The sequence below is a fragment of the Carassius carassius genome, chromosome 44, assembly GCF_963082965.1.
Source record: "Carassius carassius chromosome 44, fCarCar2.1, whole genome shotgun sequence".
In the NCBI taxonomy this organism is placed as follows: domain Eukaryota; kingdom Metazoa; phylum Chordata; class Actinopteri; order Cypriniformes; family Cyprinidae; genus Carassius; species Carassius carassius.
In genome coordinates this window covers 21,297,726-21,315,073 of record NC_081798.1, presented here as the reverse complement: position 1 = coordinate 21,315,073, position 17,348 = coordinate 21,297,726, and the positions used below count along the sequence as shown (strand labels likewise).

The 17,348-nt window shown below is 40.0% G+C and overlaps 1 protein-coding gene across 2 annotated transcripts in view; it reads left to right on the top strand.

The window, feature by feature from the left end:
* The first annotated feature begins 1,567 nt into the window (after positions 1–1,567).
* LOC132126130 (adenomatous polyposis coli protein 2-like) overlaps positions 1,568–17,348 on the top strand; it is a 31,331-nt gene continuing 15,550 nt past the window's right edge. The window contains exons 1-2 of one of the 2 annotated variants that reach the window (XM_059537198.1): positions 1,568–1,641; positions 12,349–12,507. In XM_059537198.1, the coding sequence (XP_059393181.1) occupies positions 12,364–12,507 (144 nt within the window). In that variant the 5' untranslated portion in view covers positions 1,568–1,641; positions 12,349–12,363. Of the gene's footprint in view, positions 1,642–6,416; positions 6,482–12,348; positions 12,508–17,348 lie in introns of those variants that run through there. The other variant, XM_059537199.1, reaches the window with a different exon arrangement.

Sequence of the window (17,348 nt, the reverse complement as noted above, 5' to 3'; positions counted from 1 at the left end):
TCATCCTGGCTTCAGGATAACCTTTGCTCACTGGTGAACTAGTAGTTGTCTCCCTCCAATGGTTTTTTTGATGAATCGACAAAGCAATCAAACAATCGTTTGAAAGCTTGTAAGCCTTTGTATTAAACATTTTTAAAACAGCTAAATAACCCTTTTTTTTCTTTTTTTGGGGGGCAAAAAGGCTGCTGACATCAGATTTAATATGAGTTTTTTTTTTTTTTTATATCAGATTTCTTGTGACTACCCAAATGACATAAGTAGTCTGATTTATATAATGTGTTATTTTATCTTATCGAGAAATCCTCACACAACATAAATTACAGTACAGCTTATCCAACGATGACCAAGATGTGTGAATACAAAATTCTGAACAAAATGAAAACTCTTTTTAAAAAGGCTATTATAGCCTAACATCTGCATTGTTCCAAAATAGTTTTGTGTCTCCAATACTGGGGTATGTTGTCATAAAAGAAAAGTTTTCTGAACATTTTTTTTCTTAGTGTAAATATATATATATATATATATATATATATATATATATATATATATATATATATATATATATATATATATATATATATATATATATTCTTTAGATTATGCACACACACACACACATGTGTGTGTGTGTGTGTGTGCGTGTGTGTGTGTGTGTGTGTGTGTGTGTGTGTGTGTGTGTGTGTGTGTGTGTAATCTAAAGAACGTTTTTGCACTGTAAATCACCTTTTGTGAAATGAAAAGGTTCCATAGATGGTAAAGGTGGAACCACTGATGCAAGAACCTTTATTTTTAAGAGTGTATTGGAGAGACTTGAGGTGACTTTTGCACATTGATCAATACTGTGACATTCTGTCACAATATATAAAGTATTTTCATAACATGTCAACATGTTTTTAAGAACAAAAACAATAATTTAATTATATACACTCTCAGAAAAATGTTACAAAAGCTGCGGTTATATGCACCATGTATGAATTAATACTTTTTGAAAGGGTACTAGTGGCAAATTTTTGTACTTTAAAGAGTGTAACTATTTACAAAACAGCAAAATAGAAGCTAACGCACAAAACCTATACAAAATATCATTTTTTTATTGATTAATCAATTAAAATAAATCAATTTTATAAATTCATAATATTTATAATGACACAGTCTGACCTTTTCTTTAAACTGCACCTTCATTACATACAGCTGACTCTTGACTGAAAGCGGTTTTGTTATTTATTACAGCTATTGTAAAATAAATAAATAAATAACCTGGTGTTTTCTGACTCAGCTATATCATATAATATATTTAATTGTTCTAAAAATAAACAATAGCCTACTATTATGTTGTTTATTATTAAAAATACAAGACAGTGTGATTCATTTTCACAGTAAGTCACTGCAATCACGTTTCTTGACAGAACTACGTTTGTAAGTTGAAGTAATTGCTTATTTTTCTTGCCAATATTTAAGTTTGAGATTAAAATAAAAAGAGAGAGATGAAGAAAAGCGTCTGTGTGTGGGAGGAAGAGAGTGAGAGGCGTGACATCAGAGCGCGCAGCATCACTGAGTGCAGGGCATCATCATCACCACACAAACAGACAGACAGCAGCGCCTTCACGCCCAGTAAACTCCGCCAACGCCGCTGAACATGAGGTAAGATTTAAACCATTTCAGTCTGCTAGTGAATATGTTAAACCACGGGTGACAGGTGTATCACAACATATGCATGTCCGTGGTATTTATGCGGTAAATCTGACGGTTGTGTACGCTGTGTGTCCGTGAGACGTGGTGAGGTCCTGATGAGAATATTTATGAGGGCGCTAGAGAGGACCGTTTACCACAAGCGTTTTCCCACGAATCTCACGCGTTAACGAGTGCCAATAAGATTAATCTGCATGAGGGTAACACATATGTTGTTTTAGGGGTCTAAAAATTAATATCACTGCTAAAATATCACGGCCAAGGTCACCAATAAAACAGCAAGTATATCTGCTCTATCCGAGTCATGGGTTTTAATATTCAGAAACCCGAGGGTAAGGATCATTTTCTTATTCAGTTTATGATGAAAGCTTCCTAGCAGTCATTTGAAGTCATTCGATGCGCATAGAAACAAAGAAAGGATTCTTCTGCAAATGTGTTTCGGCCTCCATTACCGTTAATTTTGCACGAGCACAAAGAAAACGTGACGATTATTCGAGATGCTGATTACATGTCGTTAGATTTGTCAGTACATTATTGTAAATATTCTTTTTTTAGAAACTGGGTTTATCCTAAACCAGATTCTGAAATCAAATTGTCTCAATAACCATCAGTTAAGACTATTATTTCATTAGATAGATAGATAGATAGATAGATAGATAGATAGATAGATAGATAGATAGATAGATAGATAGATAGATAGATAGATAGATAATGTTCAACTATATAACAAATAATCCAGATTGATCTGTACCAATATATGAAACTCTAAGAGATAGCGTGTCTGATAGAGAGAGAGAGAGAAAAAACACAACAATACCTGATCTGATGAGACTAAACATGAAGCTGACTGGGACTGAATTAAGGCCACAACTTCAACCTGTGGTTAATAAACATAAAGGCTGAGTTCAGCCAGCTTTAATTGTTTCAGGGACCAGGGAGTCACTGTCCACGAAAACCCATGTCTGGACCACCCCTGCACAGCTTGGTGACTCAACTTAGTTAACTGCTTACATAATGATATGTGAGCATTATAGAAAGAGACAGCCACTGGGTGATGTTATTGCTAGTTAAACCTTTCTGGCTATTCAGAGACAAGATAGCTGTGCTTTATGAACAACCCATAAGAGCTTGCTTCCTGGGTGGTGAAAAGATTTTAATGAATGAGGTTTAATCTGTAGGAAAACCAAATATAGGCCAGTTTTGTTTATGTATGTATTAGAGCAGCACGATTCTGGATAAATTGAGAATTGTGAATTTTTTTTTTTTTTTTTTTGTCTCAAATAGCGATCATTATTCTCAAATAAAGATCACGATGAATAATCCATGGATAGCTGTGCATGAAATGATTTTTAACACATGATGTTGATGCAAAGAACTACCCAATGTGAAGCTGAATGTCTCCAAGGAGTGCATTAAAATGCTTTAATGTACAGCTTGCCGTGCATTATCCTGCTTATACGAGGCCATTTAAATGCATTGACAAGTTAAATCTGTTAATGATGTCTGCAGTGCCAATTTTGACTGAAAGGGTAAAAAATATGGTTATTTTCATCAGTATTGAAGCTATTTTATTATTAAAAAGATGTAAAGCATGGTTGACAAGAAGTTTCTGTGCTCCTGAATGTTTCTGTGTGCGATCTCTGTGTGCAAGTGATATGTGTGTGTGTGTGTGTGTGTGTGTGTGTGTGTGTGTGTGTGTGTGTGTGTGTGTATGTGTGTTTGTGTGCGTCAGTGAAAGCATTCATTTAGAACAGTCATTAAACTGACTTGGTACTACCTGTGCATTAAACAGTTTTTTAATGCATACCTGCCAGGCCAGTCAATCAGAATTTAATAAATCATTTTGGAAAGCTTATTTTATTGATGTTATTTATGTTTAATAGAAGGTCCGATGGCTGCTGATGTGTCATTTGTTTTCCTATATGCTAAGGAAGAAAAATAATTATTTTACGAGGTGGTGATTTTGTATGAACTCGTATAATGTGATTTATATATGATTTTCAGAAGAAGAAAAAAAAGGAAGCTTGAAGAGCCATCCCTAATCCTAAATGTCAATGGGGGTATGCAGTTTGTACGAAAATATAAAACAGTTATGAATTACCATGAGATTGTGTTGGCAAACATGATATGTATGATGTCCAAGCTGATTTTTGATATGCCCCAGGAGATATGTTTTTTTGTTGAAAGACACGTGAAGCTGAAACTTGTCAGTAGCACTTTTTAGTTTCACTCAAGCCTGATCATAATACAATATTGATCAATTCTTGCACATTTTCAGAGCTTCAGTTTAATTTTTCAGTCTTAAGGGATGTTGGAACTGATGATATTCCAGACAGCAACCAGTGTCAGCAGAGACCAAGCCCACATCTGGCCCGCTTGAGTTTCACACGGGCCAAATGTGGGCCGGATCTGGGCCAACACTACAGTAAGTTGCTGTCTGGGATGGAGTAAATGGTGAAGGTTACTGCTGTGTTGTTGTTTTTACATTTAGCAATGGTTGGAAAAATGTATGGTTGCACATTGCTTGCATCTCTCCTTTCCTGCAAAATTTTGCTGACCATTAGAATTCATTGTGATGGGTCATTAATATTACACTGAATAATTCAGTGACCTTATAAACACATTGTTGACTGATGGCTTTTTGGCATGGAGGCTACTTTACAGCACTCACACTGGATCAGCTTTGAGAAATGCCACACAACTCAGTTGACTGGTTGAAATCACTATCCCCCTCTTGGCTGATGGGTGAATTGCCTGAATTTGCAGCCACCATTTTATACAAACAGTCCACATTACAGCACTACAGTCAGGTTTGCCTAGTCTCTTAACAAACACATGACCTGCTGGCTCAGGTACGGGATTCTCAGGCATGGTCCCTTCCTTTGCAGGTGCTGTTTCCTTGGTAACCAGAACGTCTAGGATTGAATGGTTGTTGTGAGATGGTCAGGGAGGTGGGAGGAGGGTAAGCATCCTCCATCTTCTTTGTTCTCATTCCCGCTGCTTGTGGCCTACTTTAGATCATTGTATCAGAAACTCTGTGCTCAACTCATGTCTGGTTACAATATTTTTTTTCTTTCTTAAATGAAACAAATTAAGGGGTTGAATTAATAACATTTAATTGTTATCCCTTACATCTAATTAGTTTTTCTTTGGTCTTATATGTAATATAATATAAAAAAGAATACAACATATATTCAATTAAAGATCAGACCTGTGAAAAACAGATGAAAGGGATATTATTATATTATATATTGGTGGATTGATAAATGACTTAGTTTAGTGAGGCTCTTTGCTGACCTTTGCATCATTTGTAGTCTTAGCGTGTTTTTTCCGGCTGTGGTATGTGCATGACTGAAGAGCCTCAGGCAGTTGTTATATCACAGTTATAGAGTAGTTTAGGACATGGTCACAGCCACACGTGTGCATCAGAGTCACTCACACAACATCACAGACTCTCTGTTTACCTGACAAAGGAAATCTGTTTAAACTTTGAACTACAGTATACAACATTTGAAGTGGATCAAAAAGACAAGAACACATTTTAGTTTTAGGTTTTAGGACCACTTTGATGAAAGGTTTTGATCCACTTCAAATGTTGACTTGTGTATCTATCTTTAAAATTTGCAATTCTCTGATTTACTAAAGTCAATTTCTTACAAAAAAATTAAATAAAAACATTCAAACCTGGGTCACCTTGTACAACAAAACAGCTGCACAACAGCTGATTAATTTATCGCCCTGGGCTTGTGTGTATCTGTCCTCTATATATCATGTAATGAGATATTGGATGTCTTTCCCATGTAGCCTAGGGGAGGTGAGTTATAAAGCTGTAGATCTGAGGATCATCACATACACTGTCACAAACTGTACATTCGGGTTTCACTTTATGTCTCGTAACAATGGAAAATCAGATGCTCAGATTTTTAGAGCATTCCCTCCTGAAGAGACCAGGGATTAGTTGTTACCATGGCAACCGCCGAGAACTGCTGCCCCGCATTGGCAGCTCACTAACACTCTTCCAGTTATTTTTCTCAAGGGATAGATCTTAGAGTAGATTACCCAGCATCCACTGCAGCACATACAGCAGAGCACAAAAAGCACAAAAGATTTAAACAAAAAAAAAATAGTCGCCATTTCCTTCTTTTCTCATTTCCTCTCCTCCTGACTTAATTAATTTAACGGTTATTGAAACACCTCCAGGAGCCAATTAAAAAAGTGTCTGCATAGTGCCCAACTGGTTGTGCATTCAGCCTATTAGATCTGGAACAAGACTAGCCAGATGAAAAAGACGAACCAGCTGTGCTTAAATCCCTGTAGACCGTCACGCATGCTTCATCATCAAACATCTCTCCATTCTTCAGCTCACTCTCCATCTCTTTTTATATCTTAGCAGAGGCACCAGCTTTCAATTTAGGGGGTTCTGTGCTGTCCAGATTAATTCATGCTGTCCAAACTCTGCTGAACTTGCAGTCAGATACACTGTTAGTTGTGTCCTCATGATCTAAAAGCAATTGTGTCAAAATCAGCCATTGCTCTGGCCATTGTGTTCCTGTCAAATTGGTTTTCTTCATCGATCTATGAGTCTGAATTTTAAAGGATTGATTTTGGGGTTATGCGCTATCTTTACATAATCCAGCCTGTCCTTAGATGGACCTCACCCGAGCATATAAAGGCACAATGTCCTCCAGCGAGGTCTGAGTGAATGTCCTGGGGTCTGGCCGGCTCTCGTAATGTAGTTTAACACTGGCTGAGACTAGAATCTGTCTGGTTTGGAGAACGCAGCAGTCTGTTTGTGAGTAAATCTTTGTTTGACTAATGGAAGGCTATTAGAGCAGAATTACAGAGACTTAATTTAGACAATTGTCTTGATTGCAGTGAATGCCTTGGGATTTTGTATCTGTGCTGGCATGTCCATTAAGGATATCATCCAAGACAATTTTTTTTATTACAAATTATGAATCTGAAAGATTTTAGTGTTTTATTCTGTGCTAAGATGTATTTTGTTCTGTGCTGTGTTAACAGACATTGGGCTTTAATGAGGTGTGTTACATTGTGTTATGCTGTCTGGGGGTGTGTGGGCGTGGGTAGGTGCATGTGGGGAATAGGATCTTGAATCATTGATCTAATTTACAGGAGCATAAATGTGTAATATATATAAAACCCCTATATACATATGTGAAACCCCTTTAACCTTTGGAACACAATTTCAACAAAGGTGGAACTCCCCAAATGAGGTTTTGACTGGGCTAGTTTGACCTGGCAACCCTAATCTAAATCATTAAATAAATCTCTCTTTCATGTGCACATTTATGCATTGTTATGTTGAATGCAACTTCACAGTTGCATTCAACATAACGCAGTAGGTAGGGTATTACCAATTGGTGTTAGTAATCAGTCAGACTTCCTTGTGCAATGGGGACTATGCACCAGCCAGTGCAAAAATGTGACTGTTTTCTGAAAATAAGCTCAAAAACAATCTGTGGCCTTTTTAACTTTGATGATAAACCCAAACATGCTTATAATAAGCAGCATATTAAGCCTATATAGGTTTGTGTTACGATACATTGGGTATATTGGCCTGTGTTAGGGTGTGTTAAGCTGTGCTGGGCAGCATTTGGCTGTTTCCACCAAAGCATTTTTGGGCAGCTGAAAATGCCAGAGTTCTCTTTTTCAAAAACGCCCATCTGGGCTTTTTAGAGTGTGTTATATAAGATGTGTTGTACTGTGTTAAATTGGGGTGACTGTATTTGAGTAAAAAAAAAAAAAAAGAGGACAGTGGGGGCACGATGCAGACAGGGATGGGGTGGGGGTTGAGGGGTGTTAAAGCTCAATGACCACACTCCAAATATCTAAACTCAAAATAACATATTTTACAGTCACCGTTATGCAGATTGATCATAAACACAGCTAAAAGGCTTTGTACCAGTGGATGTCCTTCACAAAACTTAACATCTACCACAGTTTTATCATAGGTAGGATGCAGAATGCTTCAATACAAACATTTCAGTCAAATGTAATTTATAAAATTTTTAAACCTTTAAGAATGTCAACCCGCCACAACATTTTAAAATCAGCCCAATTCCATGCACAAAAATGGAATTTGGCAACCCTGCATCCAACACCAGCTGCTTCCAGTATTTAAATACTCTCGGCATATTCATAGCGGCTCCCTGATGCTCGAAAAGTATTTTCAATATTAGAATGTTTGCAGGAGCAGACAGTAATGGTCAGAAATTCAGCGGGAGAGGGATTAAGAAAACATTCCCATACAGGGCTTTGATACAAAAATGCACACAATGAATGGCAACTGTAGAAAGCAAGAGATGAATCCCAGACATTTTGAGCGATTTAGAAATCCTGGCCGGTCGCATTTTTTTAGGTTCAAAAAGAGGACAAATGGTCATCCTAGGTAAATGTGTTTAGCTGTGTTGATTACTGTATGTGACTGTTTTAGGGTTGTGTAAAGCTTTGCATGTTAAACTAAGACTGTTATAAGATTGTCATAAGCATTTATTTGTTTGATTTTTCAGCAGTTGGAGCAGTTTTCTTATATAGTATGAAATATATAATGTTAAATATGGACCTCATACCTGAAGAAGAAAAAAACAGCAATAGAAAGACATGTGAACCATAACCTGAAGGGGGAAGTTTATTTTATATAAACTAAAATATATAAAAGTATACTAAAAGCCCTTTACTTGTAAACAAATATAAAGAATCAGATGACAAAAGGGACATAGTAGATTGTGTTCAAGAAGTTCTCATCGTGTTGAAAATTTCAAATAGTCCATGTAACATCAATGGTTCAACCAACTGTGTTAAGATGTGTTAAACATTTTAGGGCATGTTTGGTTATGATGGGCATGCTGCTTCATAAGTTATGATGTTGTGCTTAGGGTATGTGAATGTCTGTTAGTACTGGAAGGATGGGAGCATAGAAAAACAGACAGAAAGCGAGAGATAGTAGAGAAGGCAAGTGGCGTAGAGAAATGTTTAATGTCTTCTTCCTGATCTGGGCTATAGTGGGGGATGGTGAAAGAGGGTTGGAGGAGCTGCTGGCACCAGTCACAGGGAGAATTAACACAGCCGTGAATAATGCAAACCTGTCATATCAACCGCAAGGAGGGTCTGCTCATACAGACAGATGGCTTGGTGATGATTTTTTTTTGGAACTTGATCATCCACAAGCTTAAAGGCATTCTTTGCTGTCATTGTGTATTCCAGACATGGATGTGCATTTTCATATTTTTTGTATACAAAAATGCTGTATTTGTTTTTTGAGTCAAGTTTGTGTAGTACTTTTCACAAAAATGTTTTTTCAATGCAGTTTTACAGAAAATCAGGGTTATAGTATACACAAGTACAAACAATATAGTTTTCATTTTTCAAAAATACAAGCAATCAAGCAGTTTGCTGTGTGGTATATACTCTTTATGCAAGTATACTGTCTGCATACAGATGAAGTGGGACACACTTAAGAGTTAACCCAGGTTCTGTTTACTCAGGGTTTAGCATATTTTGTTTTGTTATATACTATAACAGTGATGGGTCTGAGAACTGTCAGGCTCAGGACTTCTGAGGGCAGGCCCCTCTGGGGAAGAATGGTTTACACCTCATCATATGGTGCCCATCTCTCCTCAGTCTGGCTTTGAGAAGTTTTGTTTTGCCTTTGGTCCATCAGGGCACAGCAGTTTCCAGCGAGTGCTTGCTACCTCCAAGGAGGTCTCTAGAGCATCTCTAGAGAGATCCGTCCCCTGTCGGTTCTCTGCTTCAAGGCACCAACATAGCCACTCTAAGTACACCAGAGGTCAGTTTCAAGAGACTGTTTCCCTTAGTAGACTTTCTGGCAGCATGGAGACTTCTGCCAGATGTCTCACTATGGGTCTTGCAGACTGCCAGCTCTGGTAAGGGAACAGGAATTAAACACCCTTCTGAGGAAGAAGGCCATCGAGGTGGTGCCGCCTCGTGCAGAGAGCCTGGTATTTCATTGTTCCAAAGAAGGATGGGTGTACACCCTGAAGAGGCAATTTTTCACTTCTTGGTTGAGGAGATCGCCAGCTCGACCCAGTTCACTGCCTGGTCGGTTCAGTTCTGGAGTTCCTGCAGGCTTGATACTCTGCAGGGGTGATTGCATCCTCTTTTAGATCAGGTCATGTCTCAGATCAGGTCCCGAGGACTGGTTTGCATGATGGATCTGAAAATGCATGCTTACCATCCTTCCTTAACATGGGAAGTTCCTGAGGTTCGCTTTAAGGGCGAAGCTTACCAATACTGGATTCTTCTGGCAGCCATATCACCCTGGAGCCCAAGACCAGTTGCCCACTGAAGCACAGCAGGGCTGAGCCTGGTCAGTACCTGGATGGGACACCTGCTGGGAAAACTAGGTTGCTGCTGGAAGAGGTGCTAGTGAGGCCAGCAGGGGGTGCTCACCCTGTGGTCTGTGTGGGTCCTAGCGCCCCACTGTAGCGATGTGGACACCATACTATCAACAGGCATCGTCCTTTGGATGAGACATTAAACAGAGGTCCTGACTCTCTGTGGTCAGTAAAAATCCCAGGCCAAATTCGGCCGTTGGCCTCTGACCACCATGGCCTCCTAACAATCCCCATATCCGCTGATTGGCTTCATCACTCTCCACCTGTAAACTGGTGTTCTGGCACAATATGGCTGCCGTCGCATCATCCAGGTGGATGCTGCACACTGGTCGGGGATGAGGAAATACCCGCAGACATGTAAAGCACTTTGAGTGCCTAGAAAAGCGCTATATAAATGTAAGGAATTAAATTACTTAAATTCCTTTCACTGCCATTTATTGCACTCTTACCCTGCACTTTCCCCAAGTATGTGGATGCTGCTCTGGTTCAACTGCGACTCCAGGGCATCTGCATATTGAATTATATCGACGATTGTTTAATATTGGCTCAATCGGAGCAGACAGTGGTTCAGCATCTAGATGTCATTCTCACCCATATGAAAGAGCTGGAGTTAAGACTGAACGTAAGGAAAAGTGTGTTTTCTCCATTATAGAGGACCACTTATCTTTGCATGGTTTGGGATTTGACCGCGATGCAGGCATGTTTGTCTCTTGCTCGGATCGAGTCGATCCTCATAGCAGCTTGACCGTTTCTGCAAGTGTTGTCAGGTCTCCACTTGCTACAGAGAGTTGTCGAGGCCTCCGCTCCCCAGAGCTCCGCTTGGACATCATCTGTGAGTGGTGGGCTCTAGGAGAACCTCCTTATAAGATGTCCTTATAATGAGTGTGGAGTGTAGTTAGATCTCCTCTTGGTTTAGAGAGTTGTTATGTTGCACAGCTCTGCATGCCCACTTTCTCTTTTAGGCCTTGTATGAGTTTTCTCTTTAATAGTGGCCAATTTGACCTGAAGCTCCACATGAAGTACATTCAGGCCTGTTAAGTGTGAACACTGATGAAATATGAAATAGGCCTAAACTCAATTTGACAGCTCATTAATTCACCTTTGTGACATTTGCTGCCTGCAGTATGAAATATTCCTGAGAGGTCAAGAGCCCTGACAACAACCCAGACATTGTTTGCCCATTTTTGGGTTATTATCTGGCCCTCGCTGGTCCAATCTGTCTGACATGGTTCAGTAGCTAGACTACCAGATGTTGGTCCTAGATTTAGTCTGTTAGACTGTCTTGATCAGGCTGATTAGAAGAACTGGTAGACTAAATAATACACACACACACACTTACACATGTTTGTTTTTGTGAAAAGTGGGGACATTCCATAGGCGTAATGGTTTTTATACTGTAAAAACTGTATATTCTATGGCCCTACACCAACCCTACCCCTAACCCTCACAGGAAACTTTGTGCATTTTTACATGCATCTTTGTGCATAATAAATCATAAATCCTGTATGATTTATAAGCATTTTTAAAAATGGGGACATTTCCCTTGCATTCAGCATCCGAAAGTGCATTCATCTTTGCCATGTTACATTCATTTAGTTGACTAGTGCTTTGTGCTCTATTAACAAAAACATAAATGGAATTAATAAAATGGAGGGTCTATTTACACTAAGTGCTAATTGCCCACCTTGTTGGCTGAAGCTATTTACACTAATTCCACCCACCACTGTGTGATTCTGATAGTCAACTCTGCAAAAGACACAAACAGTTGTCAGCTCCAGTGGCACAGATGGTAAAATGTTTGATGTGTTTATTTCAACGCAATTGACTTGGGTTCGAAATTCGCCTTTTGGCGAACTTTTTTCTCGCTTTTCAAATTTCATATAACATCAGAAAAGCATTTATTTTCAATGAAAATGAAGAATATAGTCAAAAAGTTGAAAATAATGTATCAGGTAGGGCTAGGGTAGGTGTAGGGAGGGCTAATTGGATGTCCAAATAAGGTGGCTTCCATTTATTAATTTGAATTAAAATTAAAGTTTGCACTGAATAAGTTAATATTGCATACTGTTTTACAATGTACTACAATACCGAGGTGCAGATAATTGCCACTATTTGCAATAAGTAGTGTAGAATAGTAATGGGAAGAATTAAAATTTCCTACACCCATTTTTTTCAGTGGGGTTCTCCAAGAATGTACTGCTGACTGCACACTGTATAGACTGAATTCATAATGAACCTAGGGACGTTATTATATTGCCTGACCCCTGCCCTCTGATCTTCTCAGTGATCCCATCGAGTCATGATGTCATACCCAACAGCCTCCTATGACCAGCTGGTGCGGCAGGTGGAGGATCTCCGTAAGGAGAACTCTCACCTGCGCCGTGAGCTTAAGGACAACTCACACCACCTGTCCAAGCTGGAGAATGAAACCTCTGACATGAAGGTGAGTGAAGCTTAGATTATAACAAATTTATTAAAAGGACAGCCTTGTCTCCTCAAGCCTGGTCCACCCAATTATGAACATGTTCTTAGATCTTTGATTTTGCTTGAATGTGTTTTATATATTCTTCTAAAATTACATAACGGAGCATAAAACCGAAGCTGTCAGATCGTTGTTTGAGGTCCTCGTGTCGATGTCTGTTCGTGCTCCTGTGTTCCTGTCTTTGCTCTGTGTCCTGCTTCAGTCTTCATCGGATATTCACAGTCATTCACGGATTATCACCGCCGATCACCGATCTACCATCACCGCCATCGCTACCAACGCACTCCAACCACCTACCCACCTGTCTGTGCTGCCATCGTGGTTCCTGCGTCACTCACCAGCATTCATCCATCATACTTCTGTCAATAAACTACCTTTACTTGCATCTGCCTCCTGTCCTCCATTGTTAGCCTCACAGAACGATCTGACCAACATGGAGGCAGCGAGTAATCAACCCTCCTCCCTCGAAGCTTTCCTCAGCGCCAGTGTTCGGAGGATGGACTCCCAGGAGCGGACTCTTAACGACACTGGTCGCGCGGTTCAGGCTTTAGTGACGCAGGTGTCCGAGCTCACCCAACAGTTCCAGCTATTACGAGCTCCCACTGCGCCACTCACACCGCCTGTTCCACCAGCACCATCGGAGGCCCCCTCCCAGCCGGAACCCCGCCTCCCGATTCCGGAGGCTTACTCAGGTGAACCCGACTATTGTAGAGCTTTCCTTAACCGTTGTGATATGCATTTTGCCCTCCAGCCTAGAACGTTCGCCACTGAGAGGGCCAAGGTGGCCTTCGTCCTGATCCTGCTCTCTGGGAGGGCGGCATTGTGGGGAACAGCGGTGTGGGAGAACCAGGACCCATGCTGCGCCTCGTTCCAGGCCCTCTCCGCCGAGATGAGACGGGTCTTTGATCGGGCCGCCGCAGGACGGGAGGCGGCCAGGAGGCTGGCGGAGTTGCGCCAGCACGAGAGATCCGTCTCGGACTACTCCATCGAGTTCCGGACCCTGGCGGCGGAGTGCCATTGGAACGAGGAGGCGCAGTGGGACATGTTCCTGCATGGGCTGGCTGACCGCGTCCAGAGGGAGATCTACGCCCTGGACCTTCCCCCATCGTTCAATGGACTCATTGAGCTGGCCCTTCGGGTCGACGCACGTCTGGCACGGATGGAGAGGAGGGGGCTACTCAACACCCCATCCAGGGGACCGGCAGACGTGCGGTTCAGCGGCGGGGACGTGGCCAGCCCCGTCTACGATCACGAGCCCATGCAGGTAGGGCGAGCTCGGCTTTCCCGGGAGGAGAAGGAGAGGCGGAGGTCCCTGGGCCTTTGCCTTTACTGCGGGGGAGCCGGACATCAAGCCCACGCCTGTCCGGTAAAAGGCCAGGCCCGGTAGTACGTATGAGGCTACTATCGGGTGGGATCTCCGCCGAGAAGACCTCATCATCATCATCACCATCATCTTCTACGCTCCTCCCGGTATGGCTGCGGTGGTCAGCACAGACACATCACTGTCAGGCACTACTGGATTCCGGGGCAGAAGGTAACTTCATGGACAGCACATTAGCCCACAAGCTCCACATCCCCCTCAGACCTCTTCTGCACCACATCACGGTTCACGCCCTCACTGGTCAGCAACTTCCCACCATATCATACATCACTGAAGACATTACACTCATCACCTCTGGCAATCACTCCGATTGAGGTCCTCGTGTCGATGTCTGTTCGTGCTCCTGTGTTCCTGTCTTTGCTCTGTGTCCTGCTTCAGTCTTCATCGGATATTCACAGTCATTCACGGATTATCACCGCCGATCACCGATCTACCATCACCGCCATCGCTACCAACGCACTCCAACCACCTACCCACCTGTCTGTGCTGCCATCGTGGTTCCTGCGTCACTCACCAGCATTCATCCATCATACTTCTGTCAATAAACTACCTTTACTTGCATCTGCCTCCTGTCCTCCATTATTAGCGTCACATAACTAATAAGCCATTTACTAGAGAACTGACCAGTTTCGTCAAACAATAAAAATTTAAGAAAAGTGCAGAGAAAATAGCAAACCTGCTTGTAAACTTTTTAAAATGGCTTGATTATTAGTTGTGCAATTTTGCTTGGCGAAATGGTTTCACCTTAAAGGTCCCCTGAAGTGCCTTGAAACATGCAGCATTATTCTATGTGGTGACATAATTTAAACTGAAACTGGAAGAGAGGGTGGGACATATCAAGCAACCCCGCCCCCTTTTTAATATAACTTAAAGCATTTTTTTTTTAAATATATTTTTATAACGGGCCAGAGCCGTTGAACTCGGTAAACGAGCATTTTACAGCAGCAGTCTAATAGATTACCCCCTAGATTCAATATGGAGCTCTTAGCAGAAACAAAATAGTGATCATAAACATGCTGAGGTTGTAGTTGTAAAAGTTTTTAATAACAGCAGACTTTCACACATGATCCACTCCATACGATCGGTCTCTGGACCGGACCCAAAGTCTGGATCAGACTGTGTGCGCTGCTGCAGTTCACATGAATCAACGTGAAACCAGACCTAAATTGCACCAATCGATAATCTGAATCATTCCCTATCGCCTACATTGTGCACTAGGGGCCATTCACTGTACAGGAAATACTACACTGTGAACAAGTGACTGATCTCAGCCAGTGTTTCAGTGTCTATAGTAAAGTCTATAGTGATGGAAACGGGCACTTCGTATTCTAGAGAGCATTTGATTGGTTAGAAGATTTGATGAGAAGATGAAGTATGATGTGACGTCAAAAAAAAAACATTGAGCCATTTTGGCTGAAGTGATGAACTGTAAGCTTTGGATCCTTACAACTACTAAATGCAAATTTTGTCACTGTTTTTGAGCACACTGCCTTATAGATAACCTTAAGACTAACATATTGATACTAACACCCAAAAAAACTTTAATTTTGATTTCATGTTAACTTTAAGGTCTAAATCATTCTCAAATATTATCCTGACCTTGCTGACATTGCAACCTTACAGGAGACGAAAGACAGGGCGTTAAATAGGCGGTGGAATGAGATGCACCTGCCGCTGATCAGGCGATCAGTGGCAACACCCACATGAACCAATCAACATGACATAACATGACTACAGCTGGAGACGGTGCATTCGCGAACCGTGACAAGTTAAGCATAACATCTGACAAGTTGACTTGTTGAATTACCCAAAAAAAGCAATTTTTTTAAAGAACCACAGAACAACATAGTTTGCAATATATAAATAGCTTGATTTAGTTGACTTTTTAAATAAAACTGGGATAGAAAAAAAAAATATATATATATATATATATATATATACTCTCAGAAATAAAGGTACAAAAGCTGTCACTGGGCAATACCTTTTCAAAAGGTACACTTTTATACCTATTGGGTTCTAATATGTACACTTTAAGTACTAATACGTACCTCAAAGGAACCAAAATGTTCCAAAACACATACAAATATCTACCTTTTGAAAAGGTACCGCCCCAGTGACAACTTTTGTACCTTTATTTCTGAGAGTGTATATATATATATTATGTATTTAGATTGAGTTTATAACTATGCCAGAAACAGCCAGTAATTGGCTGATTTTTATAGTTTGCGCTTAAATTATATTATATTATATTATATTATATTATATTATATTATATTATATTATATTATATTATATTATATTATATTATATTATATTATATATGACAATAAAATATTACATATATTAATTTATGACATAATTTCATCAACTAGATGAGCTTGTTTCTGAATAAACATTGCCTTTGTGTGGCTTATTTTCAATAAAGTATCTTTTTTTTTACTGTGTAGAATGCTTTGAGTTTGAGACATGCATTTCTTTGCAGTCTGCATGCATTTGTCTCTGCTGTGACCCACTTTCAACAAAATGTCTGGAGACTCTAATGATGAATGTCCAGCATTTCTAACCTGAATGATGTCTGAGCACATTTTAAATCACTGTTGCCCATTACAGCTCTCAGTTGAGCAGAGAAGGCAACCATTAGACCATGGAGCTAATTTTATTATTGACTCCGCGTCTTAAATTGCAGAAGGTTTGATGTGTTACATGAGATTGATGTCAGTTCAGCTTTCGAGTTCCAGTAAAATGCGAGTGTCTTTTCCTATTCATATTATTATATTGATTTTGTGCATGAAATCACACCTACAAACCACATGAATTAACCGAAGATGGCACTGAAATTCCTCAGATGAGGAAATACACTTAAAAGGCTGTGTGTAGGTTGAAAGAAGAAGCAGATTCATGTTTGTTTTTATCAGTTTAACTGCTTGGAGAAATTAATTCTATAGGGAATAAAAACCCCTGAAGAGCTCATTAGGAATCAGTAGCTTTGTTCTGTCAATTATTGTTTGACTTAGAGATAGCTATTAATTTCAAATGTTAAGTGTTGCAACATTCATATATAAAAACTCTACAAATGTGCATTGTATTTACACTGCCATTAAAAAGTTTGGGGTCAGTACTTTATTTTATTTTTTTAAATCAATTAATACTTTTAATATGTCAAGGATCAAAAGTGACCCTTGAAGACATTTATAATGTTTCTATGCAATAAACAATTCTAATTCAAGAAAATTTGAAAGCTAAAATTCGGCATTTCTATTTCAAATAAAAAACTACCACTTTCAACTGCACCAAATCAGCATATCTGAATAATCATGTGACACTGAAGGCTTGGAGTAATGGCTGCTGTAACATCACAAAAATAAATGGCATTTTAAAAGTATGTTAATATTTTAAAATGACTATAAGATATTAAATGACA